Source organism: Crinia signifera, chromosome 1 (genome assembly GCF_055691185.1).
Source record: "Crinia signifera chromosome 1, ASM5569118v1, whole genome shotgun sequence".
NCBI classification, from domain to species: Eukaryota; Metazoa; Chordata; class Amphibia; order Anura; family Myobatrachidae; genus Crinia; species Crinia signifera.
Genome location: NC_139217.1, coordinates 375,416,570 through 375,439,471, shown reverse-complemented (window position 1 = coordinate 375,439,471; position 22,902 = coordinate 375,416,570). Strand labels below are relative to the sequence as shown.

The following is a 22,902-nucleotide window of genomic DNA, read 5'->3' as shown; positions in this document are numbered from 1 at the left end:
GTGCTATGTCGCATTAGCAAGACCCCCAAAGCACCAATACAGTGGAACCCCCCCACAAGTGACCCCATTTTGCAAACTACACCCCTCAGGGAATTCATCTAGGGGTATAGTGTACATTTCAAACCCCCAGGGGTTTCACCAATTTTGATACAAGTGGGCAGTGAACATGAAAAATTACATTTTTTTACACAAAAATGCAGTTCTGGCTCAAAATTTTTCATTTTCAGAAGGTATGAAGGAGAAAAAGCACCCCAAAATCTGTGCCCCAATTTCTCCCGAGTACGGCAATGCCTCACATGTGAACAAAAAATACCAGTTGGGTGCATGGCAGGACTCAGAAGGGAAGGAGTGATTTTTGGATTTTGCAGCGCAGATTTTGGTGGAATGAATGGTGGGTGCTATGTTGCACCAATACAGTGGAACCCCCCCACAAGTCACCCCATTTTGCAAACTACACCCCTCAGGGAATTCATCTAGGGGTATAGTGTACATTTCAAACCCCCAGGGGTTTCACCAATTTTGATACAAGTGGGCAGTGAACATGAAAAATTACATTTTTTTACACAAAAATGCAGTTCTGGCTCAAAATTTTTCATTTTCAGAAGGTATGAAGGAGAAAAAGCACCCCAAAATCTGTGCCCCAATTTCTCCCGAGTACGGCAATGCCTCACATGTGACCAAAAAATACCAGTTGGGTGCATGGCAGGACTCAGAAGGGAAGGAGTGATTTTTGGATTTTGCAGCTCAGATTCTGGTGGAATTTTGGTGGGTGCTATGTCGCATTAGCAAGACCCCCAAAGCACCAATACAGTGGAACCCCCCCACAAGTGACCCCATTTTGCAAACTACACCCCTCAGGGAATTCATCTAGGGGTATAGTGTACATTTCAAACCCCCAGGGGTTTCACCAATTTTGATACAAGTGGGCAGTGAACATGAAAAATTACATTTTTTTACACAAAAATGCAGTTCTGGCTCAAAATTTTTCATTTTCAGAAGGTATGAAGGAGAAAAAGCACCCCAAAATCTGTGCCCCAATTTCTCCCGAGTACGGCAATGCCTCACATGTGACCAAAAAATACCAGTTGGGTGCATGGCAGGACTCAGAAGGGAAGGAGTGATTTTTGGATTTTGCAGCTCAGATTCTGGTGGAATTTTGGTGGGTGCTATGTCGCATTAGCAAGACCCCCAAAGCACCAATACAGTGGAACCCCCCCACAAGTGACCCCATTTTGCAAACTACACCCCTCAGGGAATTCATCTAGGGGTATAGTGTACATTTCAAACCCCCAGGGGTTTCACCAATTTTGATACAAGTGGGCAGTGAACATGAAAAATTACATTTTTTTACACAAAAATGCAGTTCTGGCTCAAAATTTTTCATTTTCAGAAGGTATGAAGGAGAAAAAGCACCCCAAAATCTGTGCCCCAATTTCTCCCGAGTACGGCAATGCCTCACATGTGAACAAAAAATACCAGTTGGGTGCATGGCAGAACTCAGAAGGGAAGGAGTGATTTTTGGATTTTGCAGCACAGATTTTGGTGGAATGAATGGTGGGTGCTATGTTGCACCAATACAGTGGAACCCCCCCACAAGTCACCCCATTTTGCAAAGTACACCCCTCAGGGAATTCATCTAGGGGTATAGTGTACATTTCAAACCCCCAGGGGTTTCACCAATTTTGATACAAGTGGGCAGTGAAAATGAAAAATTACATTTTTTTACACAAAAATGCAGTTCTGGCTCAAAATTTTTCATTTTCAGAAGGAATGAAGGAGACAAAGCACCCCAAAATCTGTGCCCCAATTTCTCCCGAGTACGGCAATGCCTCATGTGTGACCAAAAAGTGGCAGGACTCAGAAGGGAAGGAGTGATATTTGGATTTTGCAGCACAAATTCTGGTGGAATGATGGTGGGTGCTATGTCGCATTAGCAAGACCCCCAAAGCACCAATACAGTGGAACCCCCCCACATGTGACCCCATTTTGCAAACTACACCCCTCAGGGAATTCATCTAGGGGTATAGTGTACATTTCAAACCCCCAGGGGTTTCACCAATTTTGATAAAACTGGGCAGTGAACATGAAAAATTACATTTTTTTACACAAAAATGCAGTTCTGGCTCAAAATTTTTCATTTTCACAAGGAATGAAGGAGACAAAGCACCCCAAAATCTGTGCCCCAATTTCTCCCGAGTACGGCAATGCCTCACATGTGACCAAAAAATACCAGTTGGGTGCATGGCAGGACTCAGAAGGGAAGGAGTGATTTTTGGATTTTGCGGCTCAGATTCTGGTGGAATGAATGGTGGGTGCTATGTGGCATTAGCAAGACCCCCGAAGCACGGTGAAATTATGAACCTAATATTCCATAGATGTGTCTGTGTGGTATATTTTAAAACACTCCTTTATACATAGGCCGGGTTTGTCGGGGCAAGTGTCACACTGGAAAATAGTTTGCTTTCTTATTCCCTTTTTATAGCAAACTTTGCACCTTTTTTGTGTCCTGCCCTTTTTTCCAGTGGAGGGGATTTCATCAGGAAAATGCTGCCCTGGTACAATACGGGGGCCAGTACTAGAAGTACTGGGGCCCTCTGCCTGCTGGTTCCCAAATATTAGGCCCTTTATGACTTCCTCTTGAAAGTGCATAAATGTCCCCCTCTGGCCGGTAGAACGGAATAGCACGTAAGCGTTATACAGTGCCATCTGGATGATATACACGGCCACCTTCTTGTACCAGATTTTTGTTTTCCGCAGGGCACTGTACGGCTTCAGTACCTGATCTGAAAGATCCACTCCGCCCATGTACCTATTGTAATCCAGGATACAATTAGGTTTTGAGGTGTGGGTACTGGTACCTCGAACAGGGACGGAGGTGGTACTGTCTCCGTGAATTGTTGTCAGTATAAGGACATCCCTCTTGTCCTTATATTTGACCAACAACATATTTTCGTTGCATATTCCCCTGCTTTCACCCCTTCTCATTACTTGGGCAATGTGCGTTTTTGGGAGGCCTCTTTGGTTCTTGCGCACAGTACCGCAAGCTGCTGTACCTCTTGAACCAAGGGCCTTAAACAGGGGGATGCTAGTGTAAAAGTTATCCACATAGAGGTGATAACCTTTATCCAGGAAGGGGTGCACTAAATCCCAGACAATTTTCCCACTAACACCTACGAGGGAGGGGGGGCATTCTGGCGGTTCAATTCTGAGGTGCTTTCACACAGTTTATACATTTTTATGCCATACCTTGCCCTCTTACTGGGAAGGTACTGGCGGAATTTAACCCTTCCTTTAAAATGTATAAGGGACTCGTCGATACAAATAAATTTTTCAGGGATGTACACCTCTTCAAATTTGGCACTGAAATGATCAATGACCGGCCTGACTTTGAATAGCCGGTCAAAGGTGGGATCATCTCTGGGTGGGCACTGTGCATTATCGGTGTAATGTATAAATTTAAGAATTGTCTCAAATCGAGTCCGGGTCATGGCCATACGGTAAAATGGAGTACTGTACAGAACATCTGTACTCCAATATTGCCTAATTTCTGGCTTTTTTACTATGCCCATATGAAACACCAGACCCCAAAACGTCATCATCTCTACTGCATCTACAGGGGTCCACCTAGCAAATGATGACGTGGGGTTTTGAGCAATAAACTGCTGGGCATATAAATTAGTTTGGTCCACCATTAAATTTACAAAATCATCAGAGAAAAATAATTTGAAAAAGTCAATTTCTCTGAGACCTGTGGAATCAAATTGGATTCCTGGCATGGCCAAAAACTCAGGAACCTGGGGCTCAAAATTGTCTGGTGGTGGGGTCCATACGAGATCAATTGTTGGGGGGGGGGTCTCAGCTGCTCTACGGGGGCGTCTTTGAGGGGGTCCCTCATCATCAGAGGAGGAAGAGGAGCTTAAGGCGAATCCTTCAAATTCCCCGCTTGCATCACTGGCTGTGTCAGAGTCAGAAGCAAGCAGGGCATATGCCTCCTCCGCTGAATACATTCTTCTGGATGACTGGGATGACATTTGGGAGGACATTTGGGAGGACATTTGGGATGCCATTTTTATTTTTGTGTTACTGGTAGTGAAATGTTTCAACACGTGTATAGTGTAGGGGGGGTACAAACTTTATTTCAACCCGGGGGATATGTAGTGTGTATGTAGTGCAGAAAAAAAAAAAATACTTTATACCAATAAAAAAAAAAAAAAATGAAGGGGTTAAAAATAAAAAATTGAAGGGGTTAAAAAAAAAAAAAAAAAAGGTCCTGCGCCAAAAATTGAGCACAGATGTTGGTCAGTAACGTCTGTCACTGAACAGCGCTCAAAGGCAACAGGAATTTGATCAAAAAAAAAAAAAAAATAGATCAACCCTGTGCCGAAAAAGCTGATCAGTGATGTACGTCACTGATCAGCGCACAGTGGCCACAGGACACCCACAAAATCACAGTGTGTGTAAAAAAAAAATTAAAAAAAGACCCCACAGCACTCACAAAAAAAAAAAAAGGTGATCAGTGATGCGACACTGATTACCAGTGAGGTGCAGCAGATGCACAACCTTTGGTGCAACTGACAGTGCAACTGACAGGTATATATATAAAAAAAAAAAAACCTCTGCACCCCCAAAAAAGTTGCTGATCACCTCAGATATAGTGATCAGCACAAAAGGCGGGGGCAGCAGACACAAAATTTAGCACTCTCTGTCACTCTCTGTCACTCTCTGTCACTCTCTGTCACTATCTCTCACTATCTCTCACTATCTATCACTCTAGGACACTAAAAAACCTGCACCCCCAAAAAGGGGGGGTAGCAGACACAAAATATACACTCTCTATCACTCTCTGTCACTATCTCTCTCTATCTCTCACTATCTATCACTATCTATCACTATCTATCACTATCTATCACTATCTATCACTATCTATCACTATCTATCACTATCTATCACTCTATGACACTACAGCAGCAGCACTGACAGGTATATCTATATATAAAAAAAAACCTGCGCCCCCAAAAAGTTGCTGATCAGTTAATTTATACTGATCAGCACAAAAGGAGGGGGCAGCAGTCAGTTATATAAAAAATATATAGCACAATCTGTCACTATCTCTCTCTATCTCTCTCTCTCTATCTCTCTATAACTATCACACTGCAGCAGCACAAAATATAGCACTCTGTCACTAGGCCTCTCTATCTATCTCTCTCTCTCTATCTCTCTCTATCTCTCTATCTCTCTCTCTCTCTCTATAACTATATCACACTGCAGCAGCACAAAATATAGCACTCTCTGACACTATCTCTCTCTCTATCTCTCTCTATCTCTCTCTATCTCTCTATCTAGCTATTACACTGCAGCAGCACAATTTCACAGCACAGGAAGGCACAAGTAGCAACAGGATCCAGGAAGCATCCAGCACACTACTAGGCACAGATCAAGCAGTGATCAAGCAGTGATGAAGCAGTGATCAGGTAAGTATGGAGCAAGGATCAGGTCAGTATATGGCGGCAGGTGGGCACGGTGACCGCACTGCACGCTATTCCAGACCGGAATGGCGTCTGCAGTGCAGTCACCGTTAGTTTAAACCCCCCTCCATGGCTGTGATTGGTCCGTCGGTCCGACGGACCAATCACGGCCTTTGGGGGCGGGCGGGGTGAGGTGGGGTGACACCAGTGTCACCCTTACACCCCGCGGTGATTGGTGCTGTACTTTACAGCACCAATCACCTCCGATCCCGTGTCACCGGCGAACGTTATTCGCCGGTGACACAGGAAAACGCTGTAATTGGCTGTTCACACTGAACAGCCAATCACAGCGATCGCCGACGGGGGGGCGGCATCGCAGCCCCCCCTGGGCATGCACGGACATGTCTGCTGTCAGGGACAGCAGACATGTTGAAACTGTCACCGCGTCTATAGACGCGGTGACAGTTTAAATCCATGACGTACATTTACGCCATGTGTCGGGAAGTGCTTCCCGACCATGACGTAAATGTACGTCAAATGTCGGGAAGGGGTTAAGTCCCAAACGGATCTGTTAAACGGACCGTGTATGGGCAGCTTGACACTCCTAGAATATGGCAGGTGTCCACCCCTAAACACCGACTTCCTGCCAGTCAAATTGTGGGAGGGGATTGAGATTATACATTTTCACTAGCGGTCACAATTTTGTCTCATGCAAGCGCGCAACAATCCGTATGCATACACAGTCATGCAATAATCGAAAGGATTGCATGTTACATCAGCCCCACCTGCAGTGCTCCTGGTTTTGTCGATTAAAGAAGGAATTTGCTTTTGCAAACCAACCAGAATAACCCCCATAGTGCTTAATCTCTAAGTTTATTCAGTCATCTTGATAGACCAGTCAATGGAATATACGTTTCAATAACTCCTCTTAAATGTATTAAATGGAATGGAAAACAGATTTCTTGCTACTACTTATCCCCTGATAAGCACCACCATTAAGTTAGCAGGTGATGAGCTTATAATCAAATCCTATCCTACAAGGGCAAGACAGAAGGTACCTCATATCTTGTAGCATTATATGCTGCAGCTGAACCAACTGCATTTTGTGCACCACTGTCAGTGTTGAACTGATTGCCACCAAACTCTGTGAGTAAACTGTCAAAGTTTGTTGCTGTTGGAACATCTGGGGTTATATAGGACAGCGCTGGTTGATCTGTATGAAGGTAGATAAAAAGATAAAACATCCACTTATTAAAGCACAAACAAAATACATTCTATATACACACACACATTATATATATATATATATATATATATATATATATATATATATATATATATATATATATATATATATATACGCAATGCCAATAGTGTTTTCTTAACGCCCAGTATGCTTATTAGGATAAACAATTTCACATGGAGAAATAAATTTGTTCACGTATAAAACATTTATTAAAAGTTCAATAAAAATCAATGATTCCTTTTACATGGCTCCATGTAGCTGGAGTGATTCACAGTGCACAACAGTTGTTTTTCATTCACAATTTGTGGCAGTTACCCAACTCGTTTCATTTCAACAAGAGACTTCTTCAGGGGAAAAACAATTGATCTACAATTGTAGAATAGTGTTGGAAGTGACCACCATTATAATATAGCGCAATTTTAGAGATATTGTTGTTGATATATATTATGTTGGGGGCATAGACAGAGACAGAATAGTGAGAAACTACCAGCTCCTGATGAAGACGCGAGTTAGCGTTGAAACGCGTTGAGCACCATCTCCAACGCACCCCAATTTGCTCCTTTGCACATCAGACTGCACTATACTCTGCACTTTAATATAATTTATTAAATGTATAAAAAAAAAATCTTTTGTGGTAGTGTACATTCCTTCAGTATAAACCTAGCGCTGTACATCCATTTTTCTTTCTTTTCTGATACACGATTTTGGGAGATTTAAACACTCCCCGTACAGCAGCTTTGGCCCTGCCTATGGTTCTTTCTCTATTGGATACAGAGACAGAATAGTGACCTACCTCTCCAACAAGCCTGTCAATATTACATAGAGACATTTCAGTCCTCAGGTTTGGTGTGCAAGAAGCAGCACGAAAAAAATAGCCACATTACTTTTCAATGGGAAAGGAATTTGACAGCAGATAAGAACCACATGGCCCATCTAGTCTTCCCTAAACACACAATATAGTTATTATTATTATTTTTTTGTCGGGAGCCTATTGACTTAACCAGTACATTTTTGGATAGGGTGGGAAACTGGAGTACATGAAGGAAACACATGCAAGCATGGGGAGAATAAACCGTACAAACTCCACACAGTCAGTGTGAACACATGACCTCAGTGCTGTGAGGCAGTAATGATAACCATTACATCATCTGTACTACCCAAAGTCTTTAAGGATCTATAAGCCGAATACAGAGATGTACGCTAATGTGGCTACAAGTGCCGATTTTCTTTGCAACGCAGCTGCTGATATCAGCAAGTAAAGCTGACACCCATAAATTAAAAAAAAAAGCCCACTGGTGCAACTGCAACTCATTCTTCATATTGTAGGCATACAGATTTTATGTGCAAGAACTGCAAACATTGACTGCTTGAGTAGGTATATGGCTATGCAGATTGGCTGGCAGTTGGAAGTCGGAAACACGCCCGAATATGGTCATGACATGCCTAAGTTTTAACAACCACTCCCGCTAACACCCCCAAACAGTCAGTTCCTGTTACAAACTTTGCGGAGGCATACTTATTGTGTGCCGGTAATCAGCAGCAGCTTCACATGTGAGCAATGTAAACACAGAACATATGTAGTTTGCAAATAATCACTCCATGGAACATCAGCCTTGCGTCAATCTCTGAAATCAGGCTGAAAAGACTGGTGGAACCCAGGAGAAAAAGGCGCTGTAATTGTATACACCTTTGCTTTAAGCACCCTCATGTTGCATAGGACAGAATGGTGAATGGCAATTTTCAAATGGTTCCCATAGCCAGTTTTGATATTCACCTAGGCCGATTTCTGTTTGCCGCTTCCGAATATTTGAAGATTAGGGAACAATATTTATTTTAAAAAGCAGTGATGTGGAACATGCAGGGCCAGCTCTACATCTACATCTACACCTCGCCTTCAATCTCCCATTGGTGCACAATAGCAAAATTGCACAAAAGCTGCCCAGTGCGCCAGAAATTAGAGGTGAGCGCCAATGTGCGCTTCCACATCATCAGTGGCCCCGCTGCTCTTCTGCTTGTAATACCAGCAGATGAGCAATGGAATGGATGGTTTGCATAGCATTATGCTATGGAAAGTCGTCCACCCCCGGGAAAAGTGCTCAGTGTGTATGTACTGAGTGATTTTCAGCTCAGCCATTTTCCACATCATCGTTGCCTATACATGCTGGGCAAAACTGTCAAGGGTGTATAAATCTTAAAATGGATTAACTTTCTGATGTCACAGATAGAATACAGGGTGTGATTTTGAACCTACATAGGCTTACTGTATAAGTGACCTACATCAAACAGGTTTTTGGATGTAAAAAAAAATCTTTGAGAAGAAGACATAGAGATGTCAGTTAAAATCGTAATCTCTGATATGACATCTCACCATCAAGGTAAGCTCACTTTATCCTTAATGATAGATAGAGAAATAGACAACCAGGTTCAAGTAGGGTTGGCAAAAGGCAGGCTAAATAGGTCAAGTAGTTTTTATATGCCAACAAGTTTGTTGTTTCTATGTTTAATAAAGGACAGCTAAAGATGTATACGAAAAGAAGAAAAAAAGAAAAGAGAAAGCAAGCGAGAGAGAGAGCAAGCGAGAAAGCGAGAGAGAGAGAGAGCGAGAGAGAGCGAGAGAGAGAGAGAAAGCGAGCGAGAGAGAGAAAGCGAGCGAGAGAGAGAGAAAGCGAGCGAGAGAGAGAGAAAGCGAGCGAGAGTGCGTGAGAGAGAGAAAGAGAGAAAGTGCGCAAGAGCGCGCGAGAGAGAAAGCGCGAGAGAAAGCGCGCACGAGAGAGAAAGCGCGCGCGCGAGAGAGAAAGCGCGCGCGCGCGAGAGAAAGCTCGCGCGCGCGAGAGAAAGCGCGCGCGAGAGAGAGAGAAAACGCGCGCACGAGAGAGAGAAAGCGAGAGAGAGAAAGCAAGAGAGAGAAAGAGAGAGAGAGAAAGCGAGAGAGAGAGAGAGAGAGAGAGAGAGAGAGAGAGAGAAAGCGAGAGAGAGAGAGGGAGAGAGAGAGAGGGAGAGAGAGAGAGAAAGGGAGAGAGAAAGGGAAAGGGAGAGAGAGAAAGGGAGAGAGAGAAAGCGAGAGAGAGAAAGCGAGAGAGAGAAAGCGAGAGAGAGAAAGCGAGAGAGAGAAAGCGAGAGAGAGAAAGCGAGAGAGAGAAAGCGAGAGAGAGAAAGCGAGAGAGAGAAAGCGTGCGCGCGAGAGAAAGCGCGCGAGAGAAAGCACGAGAGAGAAAGCGAGTACTCCGGTTTCCTCCCACAGTCCAAAAATATACAGGTAGGTCAATTGGCTTCCAACAAAATTAACCCTAGAATGTCTGTGTGTGTGTACATGTGGTAGGGAATATAGATTTTAAGCTCCACTGGGGCAGGGACTGATGTGAGTGTTCAAATATTCTCTGTAAAGCACTGCAGAATATGTATGCGCTATATAAGAAACTGTTAATAAATAAAATAAATATATACTGCTGTTACATCCCTCAGTGAGCCTGCAGAGAGGTAATGTCAATTGCCGGTGGACTCCCACTGTAAGAAAGTTCTGCCCAGCAGCCGTCTCCGAGAGCGCGGTCACACAGGTGAGAAACGCGTGCGCCGCCACTCTAGCGCTCTGGGAGCCCACAGACAAGCCACGCATATTGCAGCAGGTCCCCCGCTGTGAGTGCTGTGTCCCGAAATCACAGCTGCATTTTTTGGGGGGGACTTGCTCTTACTTTACAATCTAAGTGAGCATAGAGGGAGAATCGTGTGCCGGGATGCGGTACACTAACATGGTTGTCCATGTTGACAGATGGGGGAAAAAAAGTGAAAAATTTGTGTTGACCTTTCCTGTGTCGAACATTTCCACTTCAGTCTTCTGCTTGTGTCAACCTTGAACTTTTTCATGTGTCAACCAATAGTGGTCGAACTATTGCCTGTCTGCCTAATAATCCACACCCACCAGGATTACTCATGTTCCCATTCATCACAATTGAGACTAACAGTTGTCCATGACTAATGGGAACACTAAAGGAAGGATGCAATTTAAACAAAGCAGAATGTGTGCTGACACCCAAACCTGAAGATCTGGTTTATTAGTTGATAGAATGAAGGTAGAGGAACTGCTCCACACCTCCGGGGCTCACAGTACAAAGGGAACTAAACATGTTACTTTGGTAAATCAAATTTTACATTGCAAAATAAACAGAAATCATAAATAAATCAATATTCCAACTGTAAGCCAACCCCTTCCTTATATAAGCTACACACTATTAAATTACAATTAGGTGCAGACAGCAGTATCTATTGCATGCTTGTCATTTCAGTCTGATGTGTTACATTTGGTTGTGCCTTATTGATGACATTACCAGTTCTGGTACTGAATCCACCACTGCCAAAATACATCTCATATTAGGATTAGGGGGGATCTATTAACAATGGCAACTTATTGAATGGCCCTGTCCTTAGCTCTTTCCCAGAGTTACAGCAGCGTTATGTGCAGCCTCCGGGCAGGGTCAGAGGGCGGGGGACGCCAGAGAGCCGGGCAGGGCAGAGTCAGCGGCGGCAGATGCTGGGGAGCTGGGCAGGGTAAGCTGTCAAATAGGCAGCGGACGGAGGGACGCTGGTGAACCGACGAGGGAGCTGGGCAAGAGGATCGGGGACTAGGACAAGTCGGGATAATGTATGGGGGCCCTTACTTAAAATTGTGTATGGGATTAAGCTGTTTTATGCCATGTTAAGCTGTTCTTAGACTATGTTACTGTTGTGGTAACCGTTATCTCCCCCCCCCCCCTTCCCCTCCCTGTTCTGCCAAACCATCAAAGTTGTCGGGTGCTAGAATGAACACTAAAAGGGTCCATCATATTTTCTTTTTTGACTTTTAAGGTTGATAGTGTTAGTAGGTACTCACAGTTTGTTGCTTGAATGCAGAAAACATTTGGATTTACTACTTCCACTGTTTGAGTTACTATTTGGGGAACAGTTGAAGCATTGATTGAATAGAGAATGGATTCCTGTGTACACAACTGACGGTCACCACTGTAAACAAAAACAAAAGAATGGGCTATGAGACACAATCAGTATTTTCAATACTCATTTTGGAGTGCTGTAACATTTACAGGACAACTCAAGATGAACTGTTAGAAGATGCTGAGTATCATTCACAAGTCAGTGATATTTGTGCAAACACTGCATGTATACAAATGAATGCTGCCATGGATTGCATATTGCATTGCTGGTCCCATCACAAAATTAAAAAAAGGGGCTTTATGATAGCCTTGAGGATTCTCTATTGAGTAGACATGGTCCAGCACATGTGTAGCTCAGAGGAGGATATTTTTCAGTTGGGAGAACGGATACACAAACCCCATAGCAGCTTCTGCCATGAAAAGCTGGCCATGGTCCAGGTGTACTATGAGACCGTATGGAAGTTAGGATTGCGTACACCACTAAGTGGTTCCTGTTACACATCTTTACTACCGACATTGTGTAATGGTTAGCAGTACTTCCTCACAGCACTGAGGTAGTGGGTTTCATTCCAACCAATGTCCTCTGTGGAGTTTATATATTTATTTAAAAAATGGACCCTATTGTGTAGGAAATATAGCGTGTAAGCTCAACGTGGAACTGATATGAATGGCCAGTTATTCTCTGCAAAGACTGCAGATTATGTGTGCCCTATATAAATAACTGGTGAGAAATAAAATAATAAATGAATCAATGGTTTCGGTACTTGTTTCCTAGCACGGCCACAATCGCGGGCATCGTGTACCTTTAAGTTAAGGTACACGATGCCAGCGATGGACCCGATTTCCTTTGAAATCAGGTCAATTTTGCCAGCAAAGGCAAAATCGGGGGCATCGCGTCGGTCGCGTGCATTAACATGGCCCCCGACGCGATGCCCCCCGATTTTGCCATAGGCTTCAATGTTAAAATATTTTTAACATTGAAATCGGGAGCATCGGGTCGGTCTTGTGCCATTATAATGGCACAAGATCAGATGGACTTGATTACTGTAAGTCCATTTTACATAGGAAACAATGTGAAATGGGCCAATATGACCTGGGTTACGCAAGCCCATTGTGAGCGTCACCCCACGATTGACGCCAACCCGAAGCGTGGCGAGTGCAGCGAGCCCGCGAGGGGCGGCAGTGCGCGTCCTCCGACCTTTTCATACACCTACTATCCACGTCGGCGTGGAGTTGAGAATATAAAGTGTGGCGAGCGCAGCGAGCCACCGAGCCCGAAGCGTGGCGAGCCCCGTGAGGGGACGCGTATACCTGTGAAGTTATACGCGTCCGCTTGCCACGCTTCGGGCTCGGTGGCTCGCTGCGCTCGCCACACTTTATATTCTCAACTCCACGCCGACGTGGATAGTAGGGGTATGAAAAGGTCGGAGGATGCGCACCGCTGCGCTTGCCACGCTTCGGGTTGCCGTCAATCGTGGGGTGGCGTTCAGGGGTTAAAATTGGGGGTCTGGGGAATAGTTTACATTGAATCCAATGTAAAATAGGGTCCCAATTCACATTTGATTCAATGTAAAAATTGGGTCGATCGCATACCATGCAATTTGGTCGCATGCGATGCGACCGACGCAATTTTTCCGTCACGATCACCCCGATGCAAATCGGGGTGACCGTGCTAGGAAACAAGTACCATGGTTTCTGTTCTTCATGACTAATTTGCATTTGTTGGGAATGTGAGGTATAACCATATTAAAAAAATTTTCGCAAGACTGGTCAGGCTTACCTTTGATAATATGGAGTAAATTACAATACTACAAAGAAAAAAAAGGCTAAAATGAGGAAGATTTTTGTTTTTCTTATTTAATAAAGACGTCATACAGATCAAGAAAGTAAAAGATTCCAGGACCTGTAACATTACAATACATTATAACAAAGTGGTGAAGAATGTAACACATTACCAATGTACAATGTGGGGGTCATTCTGGTTGACTCGCAAACCTGCAAATTTCTCAGAAACGCTGGGTGTTCCCATGTCTGCCGCCCCACCGACCCTGCCCGCACTGCTACGTGCGAATGGGCCGGCATACCTTCGCACAGATGGATGTTGCGAATTCAGAATGGAGAGTATGAATTAGAATGACCTCCAGTGTCCGGTAATAGCAGTTATAACACAAAGGATACAGAATTCGGTTTAGTTCACTAATACCCCTTTTACACCAAAAACTCTGGTCGGACCCTGGTCTTTGAACACTGGAGTTTCCAGGATCTGACCCTGCTTTATACCCCATTTACACAGCACTTCGACCTGGGTCGGACCAGGGTCTGCACCATTTACACTGAACCTGGGTCAGCCCTGCTATTTCTTCTAGATGTCATTAAAAATGCCCATCAACAGCTCATTTTGGGGCTACAACCCCTTTTTCAAGTATCTCAAACCCCCAGACAGTACAGTTTTACCCTCAGAGTATAATAACCAAGTCCCAGGCAGTATTACCTTTAGAGTATAATGCCCCAAGACAGGTCAGGACAACCTAAGGGCAGAAGCCATCAGGCAGTACAGTATAACCCCCAGACTATAAATACCCCAAGCCCCCCAGCAGGAGAGTGTGTGACAGGCATATATATTTAGAGTGGGTGACAATGAGCTTCCAGCTGCCTGCACTGGGTAGAATGGAGGGAGGTCATGTAGTGGGGGGCTCCCCTCTCCTCTGCAGCTAGCGCCACACACAGAGCCAGTGACCCCTCCGGTCATGCCTGTGGCCAGCATAGGTCACATGAAGCCTGCTGACCCCCCTCTGTCTGTCCCGGCTATTCTACCGAGGAGGGGAGAGGACTTGGTGGAAAGAGGGAGGCGCTGGGAGTTGTAGTCTCCCCAGGCCTTCCATTTCTTATAGCAGCGGCACATACGATACGGAGACTACAATTCACAGTGGGCTGTGCGGCTACCGCGCACTCCGCACTTGTCTATGCTGCTGCCCTGGTGAAGGGGAAAACAAGAGGAGGAGGCTTACACCGCCGATGATCCGGGTCTGACCCGGCCCGGACCCGGATTTTTCGGCGGTGTAAAAGGGGTATTATTTTTCTCCAAGTAGTAAAATTCTTATCCCAAATTCAATAAAATGACTTTTTGTGGAGTACAAGGATTCAGTACACTGTGATGTAAAACCAAGCTATGACATTAGTCATAATGTCCTGAGCCAAAGGGACTCATTTCATTTTTTCATTATACTTGGGGTTGGCGAGGTATTGATCAAACCTTGGAAAGAGATAAAGTACTAACCAATCAGCTCCTCTTTATTGTCCAATCACAAACTGCAAAATTACAGAATCTGATGTTTGATAGTTTTTTTAAAGCGGCAATCACTTAGACTGCAAAACCAGTCTGATTTTGCAGTGTAAATGATTGCCGCTTTAAGAAAAACTGGAGATTTCTTACCAAATCTCTCACTTTCTGAATCTCTCATCCTAATAAATTTCACCCAGTGCATCAGCACTAACCTGATGCGCTCTGGCAGAGATTCCCAGAGGGGGGATGGGGAGATTTCACTCAGTCACTCCGGCAAATGAGAAGTTAATATATCTTGTCAGTGTACCTTCCTGCTTCACCTCTAATGAGCGCCACTATAATATATCTCCCCCTTTATCTCTTCTGCACACTGATACAAATCCACCTGGTCTTATAGCCCTCAAGCTATGCTGTTCTGCACAGTTCCTCAGGTGCACAAACACTTTAACAGAAAATGGTTTTACCAGATGCTGGGAAAATAAGAAAATTCTATAAAACTTTTGTGCATTTTTGCTTTTATGCAGCTATATTCTATGGAGCTAATTCTACAAAAAGTACAGACTTAAATTATGCAAGTGAGCAATACCAACATAATCCCATTTTTGTTTCAAATAATTAAGTTACAAATGTGATATCTTGGAGCAGGATCACAGTATTTGCATAGTTTAAAAGAAACATGATAACAGCGCCACCTCGTGGATTGGAGCTGTAACTATCTTCTTTATCCGAACTACAATCCTAATGCACATATGGGAATGATTTGAGCCCATACACACTAGGCGATTTTGATCTCTAACTTGCCCACTTTTCATATTTTGAGCTCAAAATCTGCTAGTGTGCATTGGCAGGTGAGGAACGATGGGCACTAAAGCACTCCCGCATTATGGCCATTCGCCTCCGTCCATTGCCCTGTATTACAGGACAAGTGAACCACTTTCCATAGTCTCCTACTGTGGCAAGTAGTTCACCCCTGATGAAACTCACTGTACCGCGTGAAAATCGCTCGGTGTGTTCACTCTCAAAAACACCCAGTGTGTACGCACCTTTAGAAACCTAGAAAGTTGTCCGGCAGATAAGAGCCACTTGGTCCATCTTGTATGCCCATTCATAAAAGTCTTTAGAACAAAATAATAGGTGTTCAACCACCAAAAAAAAAAACATGGTCATACACTGGTCCAATTTGGCCACTTGTCACACGATTCCGACGGATCGGTACAAGACAATGAGTGAGTAGTGGCCAAATTGGATGTGTTTGACATATTGAAAAACATATGTATACATTTTTTAATGTGTTGAACTTGTGCATGTGGATCTATAGACTGAGACATTGCCTGTCAGCCAACCCTCTGAGTTAGACCTCTAACATATAAAGAGTAACGCCCCGCAGACATAAATTGCGGTCCCGTGCATCAGATCGGAGTCGGAGATCGGACCTTGCTGCAGTTTCAACCTCCGACAGGGTCAGCATCCCCACAGCGGGGAATGGGAACATAGGCAATATATCACATGCAAAAGAACCAGACGGATCAAGGAAATTCAAATGCGAGAAGTGTATGAGGGGCATTATGGACTTATGTGGAATACACACAGGGCAAAATGAGGGCTATTTCTAAGCAATCTGACTAGAAATGTAGCAAGGATCATTCCATGTGCGTATACCTCCCGGCGATGCCTGGTCCCACGCCTCACCATTGACTGACTAGATTTATACTGCTTGCAGTATAAATCTAGTCATCACCAGTGTTCTCTCACCAGAGAGTACAAAAGTACAAAAACAAATTACCTCCATCACTTTCTATGTGCTAATTGCAGAAACAGATAACTTACATTACAACAGGAATGGAGCATTCTGAGAACACGCTGAAATCAGAAGCACTGCAGTCAGGATCACAGCAGCAGTTAACGTCACACTGGGCCACCAGCAAGTCACACACACACAGGCTGGTAACTAAGGGTAACAAAGCACAATAATAGTCACAGTTAGACACAATTACCATAAAAAAAACCATTTCCTTAAAGGAGTATAATATGGTTTCCTGCAATTCAATCAACAGAATATTGACATTGTGTATTAACTAATTCCTATGAATTATGGTCAACGAACAAATATACATTTATAAAGATGAATACAAATTTAATTTACAAAGTCAAAGTTATGATACACGCATGTACACTGAAAAACACACAAATTGCCCGAAGTCATGACTACAACTATGGGGCCCATTTATCATATATATTTGCAACCAATTCCCTGAAAAAAAGAGTTTTTGGGGGTTAGCCGCAAATATTAAGTATCCCGTGAATGCATATCTACAATCCCCCCTGCCCCGCTCGCAGCCGCATCCCCCAACCCAAAGGTTTATATGAAGGATACGTTTATGCCTGATGCATCCAAATCGGGCAGCATCGCATCGGGTCCCTGAGGCTACTGCCATACTGAGACAACAGTAGCACATTGCAGAGCCCGGCACCTAGAGAAGCAGATCACAGGGACGGGCTCCTTTCCCTGTGTCTGCAGAGACATACATCAGGACGTTAGGATAGAATATTGCAATGCAATTCTAGATGGAAATATTCTGTTCCGATCACATTGTATATGCGATCCTTCTTAAATAGGCCCCAATAACTTTTCGGACACTACAATTTTCAAAAAGGACCACCTTAAGGCCCCCATACACTAGGGCGATTTGTCCTAAGGACAAGTCAGCCCCGATTTCCCCTGAGCTTCCCGGGGCAGCTCCCCGGGGGAGCTTGATAAGTTTTGGCACTTGATGTGCCATTTTTTACATGTGATAAATCGGATGCGATTTATCACATGTAAAAATCTGGGGGGGAGGCATCAGGAGCAGGCTGGCAGTGGGTACCTGTCCGGGGAGCGGCAGGAGCAGGGACTGGTCCGGGGAGCGGCACAAGGTGTAGCGGCAGGCAGCTGATGGTTGTGGGTACCTGTCTCCCAGACTCCCAGAGTGGGTACCTGACCGGGGAGCGGCAGGAGCAGGAATGGTCCGGGGAGCGGCACAAGGTGTAGCAGCAGGCAGGGAGCGGGGACCGCGGCACAGATGCTGAGCAGAGACCGGGGGCGAGGCGGGAGAATAGAAGGAAATCTTATTCAAAAGACTGAGTGGCCGCTAATTGGCTGGGAACTCAGCCAATCAGCGGCCGCCCGGTCTTTTGAATAGGATGGTTTCTATTCTCCCACCGCTCTGCTGTCCCCACAGCGAGCGGGAGAATAGAAACCATCCTATAAAAAAGACCGGGCGGCCGCTAATTGGCTGAGTTCCCAGCCAATTAGCGGCCACTCAGTCTTTTGAATAAGATTTCCTTCTATTCTCCGCCGCGCCCCCGGTCTCTGCTCAGCATCTGCGCCGCGGTCCCCGCTCCCTGCCTGCCGCTACACCTTGTGCCTCTCCCTGGACCAGTCCCTGCCGCTCCCCGGACAGGTACCCACACCCAGCCTGCCCCCCCCCCCCCCCCAGACGGCTGCACATGATTAATCTTATGTGCAGACCGTCCGACATCTGGATCTGATCCAATGCGCACGGGACCGCGCATCAGATCAGATCAGATGTCATACCCTACGCAATTTGGCCAATTTCACCCGATTTCTCGGTCCAATCCTCCAGAATCGGGTGAAATCGGGGCCAAATCGCGTAGTGTATGGGGGCCTTAACACAGTAGTTGCAACTGTTCTAACACATATCAGATATACTGTGCAACAATGAATAGTCTTCGTCATTTTATATAAAAAAAATGGCACCAGACAGTAATGCTACCTCTAATCCTTACTGATCAAACTCGATGCCTGGATCTACCTACGCAGGGTAGTGCTGGCACAAACATAAACATTGGCTCTCACCTTGGGGTGTGGTATATGGTCCTGACAGTCGGGATCCCGACTGGCCGGACACAGACAGCATGGCGAGCGCAACAAAGCCCCTTGCGGGCACGGTGGCTCGCTACGCTCGGCACCTATTCGATTCTCCCTCTATGGGGATCATGGACCCCCACGAGGGAGAATAGCCGTCGGGACCCCGAGTGTCGGGGTTTTGACTGTCAGGATCCCGACTATCGGGAAACTGTCCGGCACCCCTCACCTTGGGTGTCTATACAGGAGTTGTGGTGGGAATCACAGGGCAGACTTCTCTACCCCTCCTTATCAGACTCTCCACCTCCATATAAAACTTCAAATGGTTTCAAAGACCCACTTCTTCGTTTAACCCATCCATCTCTCTTACTAACCTTCTGTTTATGCTCACTTTTACCCCTTCTGTGTCCTTCCTGTCTGTCAAGAGCAGGGTCCTCTCTCCCCATGTACATTTCTTTGAAATATATATATATATATATATTATATATATATATATATATCTTCATTATACTGCCCTCTGCAGCATGTCTTTATTTACCATGTACTTGCCCTAAATTGCCTTGTACTGTAATTCGTTATTTTATTATTTTTTGCTCATTTATGTATTGTTTGGCACTTTATGGCACCATATAAATAAACAATAATAATATTAATGATATGTTGCCCATCTGTGCCCCCTTTTTCAGCACACATGCATGCTCAACTTGTGTAACTTGGGTGCATATTTTAATAAAGTAAAAGAGTACGAATGGTAAGTTTGAATAAAAAGCTAACTTTTGAAGTAAATAGTAATAAAGTAAATAAGTAATAATCAAAATCTCGCAGCCGCATCCCCCAAAGGTTTATATGAAGGATACGATTATGCCTGATGTATCCAAATCTGGCACCTTACACAGTAGTTGCAACTGTTCTAACACATTTCAGATATACTGTGCAACAATGAATAGTCTTCGTCATTTTATATTGGCACCAGACAGTAATGCTACCTCTCATCCTCAGTGATCAAACTGGATGCCTGGATCTACCTATGCTCCCTGGATCTGCCTACGCTCTTCCCCTCCCTATTCATAGAGGTGTCTCAGATCTGCGACCGCTGGAGAAATCATACGATGGTCGTTGACCATCGTATGATTTCTCCCCGCACCCAAGACTACGAATGGATGTTTATACAAATCATCCATTCTCAGCCATGCGGGGAATCGTGACGTGCGAAGGGAGGCGGCGTTTAGTCCACATGCAACACTGCAAAATTTGCAGCTTTGCATGTGGACCAGAATAAAGTCCAATGTGTACTTGCTCCCAGCGGCGTAACTATAGCACCGGGGGGGGGGGGGGGCGCTGTGCATGTGGAGGCGCCGGGGGCTGCGGTGCTATAGTTACACCCCCCCCCAATCCCCCGCAGACTTACCTATCTCGCTGGTCCCGGCGGTTCCGTTCTTCTGATGAGGACTACCACAAAATGGCCGCCGCCATATAGCACACAGTTCTCTGAAACTGTCTGCTGTATGGGGGCGGCCATTTTGTGGTGGTCCTCAGCAGAAGAAGAACGGAGCCGCCGGGACCAGCACGATAGGTAAGGCTGCAGGGGATTGGGGGGGGTTTGCATGGGCGGCGGGGGATTGGCGGGGCGGCGGCGGGGAAGCCCCCCCCCTTAACGGCGGGGTGCGCCCAAAACTTAGTTACGCCACTGCGTGCTCCTTTTACAGCCCAAGTCCCAGCTAGTGTAATTGAATATATTTGGGAAAAATATTAATTTCCTATTTCTGCTAAGTGGTGCTAAAAAATTCTAAATATGTCCCATAACTTTATAACCAGTGACATGAAGGTGAAACACACTAAGAAAAGAGCATTTATTTACACTTCAGAGTTAAACTTTTATAAATCAAAACTTTTTCCTCATTGGCCGGCAGGGTGCACAAGAAATGAGGGATTTGGTAAAACGGGAACTGAAATAAACCGCGGAATGGTGCACTGGACAGACTACATTTAGTAAACTGCCATTTAGGAGCTTGTATTGGACATACCCATCCGGGGGTGTCCTGACCGGTGGTTGACAATTTTACAGCCTCCCTGTATGATCTGGGGCGATTTGCACCAAACAAAAAATGCCGTAAAAACAGTTTACAAGGTTTTTACCGCATTTTCATATGCTGCAAAACCCCACCCCAGGGCATCGCTGCGGGGTTACGCCAGTTCTAGATGGCGTAACCCCATAGAAGCCTATGGGCTTCCCTTCGCACTCCCCCGCACCTGTGTCCAGGCAGCCTCCTGCTGTGCTGCCTAAACCAGTGACCTCTTCCTCCCTAGACTGCTTCCGAGTGCAGGGTGGAGGAAGGGGAGCCCTGGCAGCCAGGTAAGGGTCCAGGGAGGGGGGACCCGCTGCACATCGCGGGCCACAACGCAAAGGACAGCTCTTTACACAAGAGTTGTCCTTTGCAGTAATAATCGCATGTTACTGGATATGCGAATATTAACAATGCGAACGCCGGCAATGTGTGGCGGAGGATGTTAGAGAACCGCGCCCCTGGAGCGTTCCAGTTTTTACGACATCCCCAAAACATACATACCCATTTCACCTCAAACCCATGTGATTGCCGGGTTGGTGACGCATGGACCCAGGTCAGGTTGCGGTGTGAAAGCATCACCGTTTATAAACTTGGTCGATTTAACCTGGTATTTCGACCCAGGTTATGAGAAGTATCTCTGTATAATGGGAGACCCGAGTTTAGTGTGAAAACGTAAGACCCGGTATAGCGATGTGAAAGGGGTAACAAGGAGGCTGTAATCTCTCTCTACCCGTCTCCTCGGTGATAGCTGTCACAATAGACGGGATGCGCGGTCCAATTCGACATTTATACACAAACGTGCCCTGGGCCCCTGTATATGTCTCCCACCCTCAGCAATGACCGGAGGCCGGGCTTACCACTGGCTACAAATGTAGAAACAGATCTGGACTGTGGAAGCTCAGATGAGCCGCGGTCTCCCAGGAGAATTGGAGGCTGGGTGACAGCAGCCTCTCCAGGGGCCTCTGAATGAGGCTGTGTATTGACCGGTCCTGGGGAGGCTGACAGGGTAACGGTATGGAGGGGTTGGCCTGTACCCTGGTCAGGGAAACTTGCTGTACCCCGAGCGGACTCGTTCACCAGCAGCTCCAAAAGATCAGTCACGTTATCGGGCGATAATGTGCCGTGCTCGGTGTTGGGTAGGTCGGTCCCCGGGGGATGTGCGGTGGCTGCTTCCCCTGCCTCACTCCAGAGGAGGATCACCAGCAGCACGCAGCACTGTGCCCGGGACATGGCGGCTGCCTCTTGCCGCTGCTGCTCCTGCGTTGCTATAAACGCTCGGGCAGTTGCTACCTGGGCTCCAGGAACTACGCCACTTCTCTCATGACGACGTCCGGGAAGGCTCCTGCATATGAAAATACAGTACTGAAGAAATATGTCTGCAATTGTCATACAGCGATACTGGGACGTCCTCCATTTTTACGAAGTTTATTACCTTATATGGCAGTGGCTTCATCTTCCTTTTGGTGAATGTACTAGGTTTAGATTAGTATTTAATTAGTTTAAGCGTCTGTTAACTATGGGAGGTAATACAGAGTAGTGACGGCTCCATTAAGCTAATGGGCTGCTAATTGTGCTTAATGATTACAAATACCTCCCAACATGACCCCTCTCAGGACACAATGCTCTGTCTCTGAACTTTCCTGGTAATGAATGATTACCATCACCTGTGTTATAACACCTTTGTCATACCTTCCATCATCACTCTATGCCTCCACAATGCTGCCGTGTATGTGCTGTCTGCTGACTACACAGGTGATGTGATGACCTTCTGCTGTAACTTGCTGGGGTCCCGTAATTATTTTTATTGCATACCTCCCAACATGACCCTCTCCAGGAGGGACACATTGCTCTGTTTCTGGACTTCCCTCTTAATGTACGATTGCTATTACCTGTGTTGAAACACCTTTCTTATCCATTTACCTCAGGGTTGCCGACCCTCCCGGAATTCCCGGGAGTCTCCCGAAAATCGGGTCCGCCTCCCGGCCCCCCGGAAGGGTGGGCAACCCTCCCGGAATCTGGGGGACCCCCCTGAGCCCCCCCGAATCGCGGAATGTA

General features: G+C 45.6%; 1 protein-coding gene across 2 annotated transcripts in view; it reads right to left on the bottom strand.

The window, feature by feature from the left end:
• TCTN1 (tectonic family member 1) overlaps window positions 1-22,561 on the bottom strand; it is a 62,711-nt gene extending 40,150 nt beyond the window's left edge. The window contains exons 1-4 of one of the 2 annotated variants that reach the window (XM_083151395.1): window positions 22,537-22,561; window positions 16,744-16,864; window positions 11,576-11,703; window positions 6,524-6,678 (exon numbers count right to left, since the gene is read on the bottom strand). In XM_083151395.1, the coding sequence (XP_083007521.1) occupies window positions 6,524-6,678; window positions 11,576-11,703; window positions 16,744-16,864; window positions 22,537-22,546 (414 nt within the window). In that variant the 5' untranslated portion in view covers window positions 22,547-22,561. Of the gene's footprint in view, window positions 1-6,523; window positions 6,679-11,575; window positions 11,704-16,743; window positions 16,865-21,704; window positions 22,132-22,536 lie in introns of those variants that run through there. The other variant, XM_083151394.1, reaches the window with a different exon arrangement.
• Window positions 22,562-22,902: the final 341 nt, after the last annotated feature.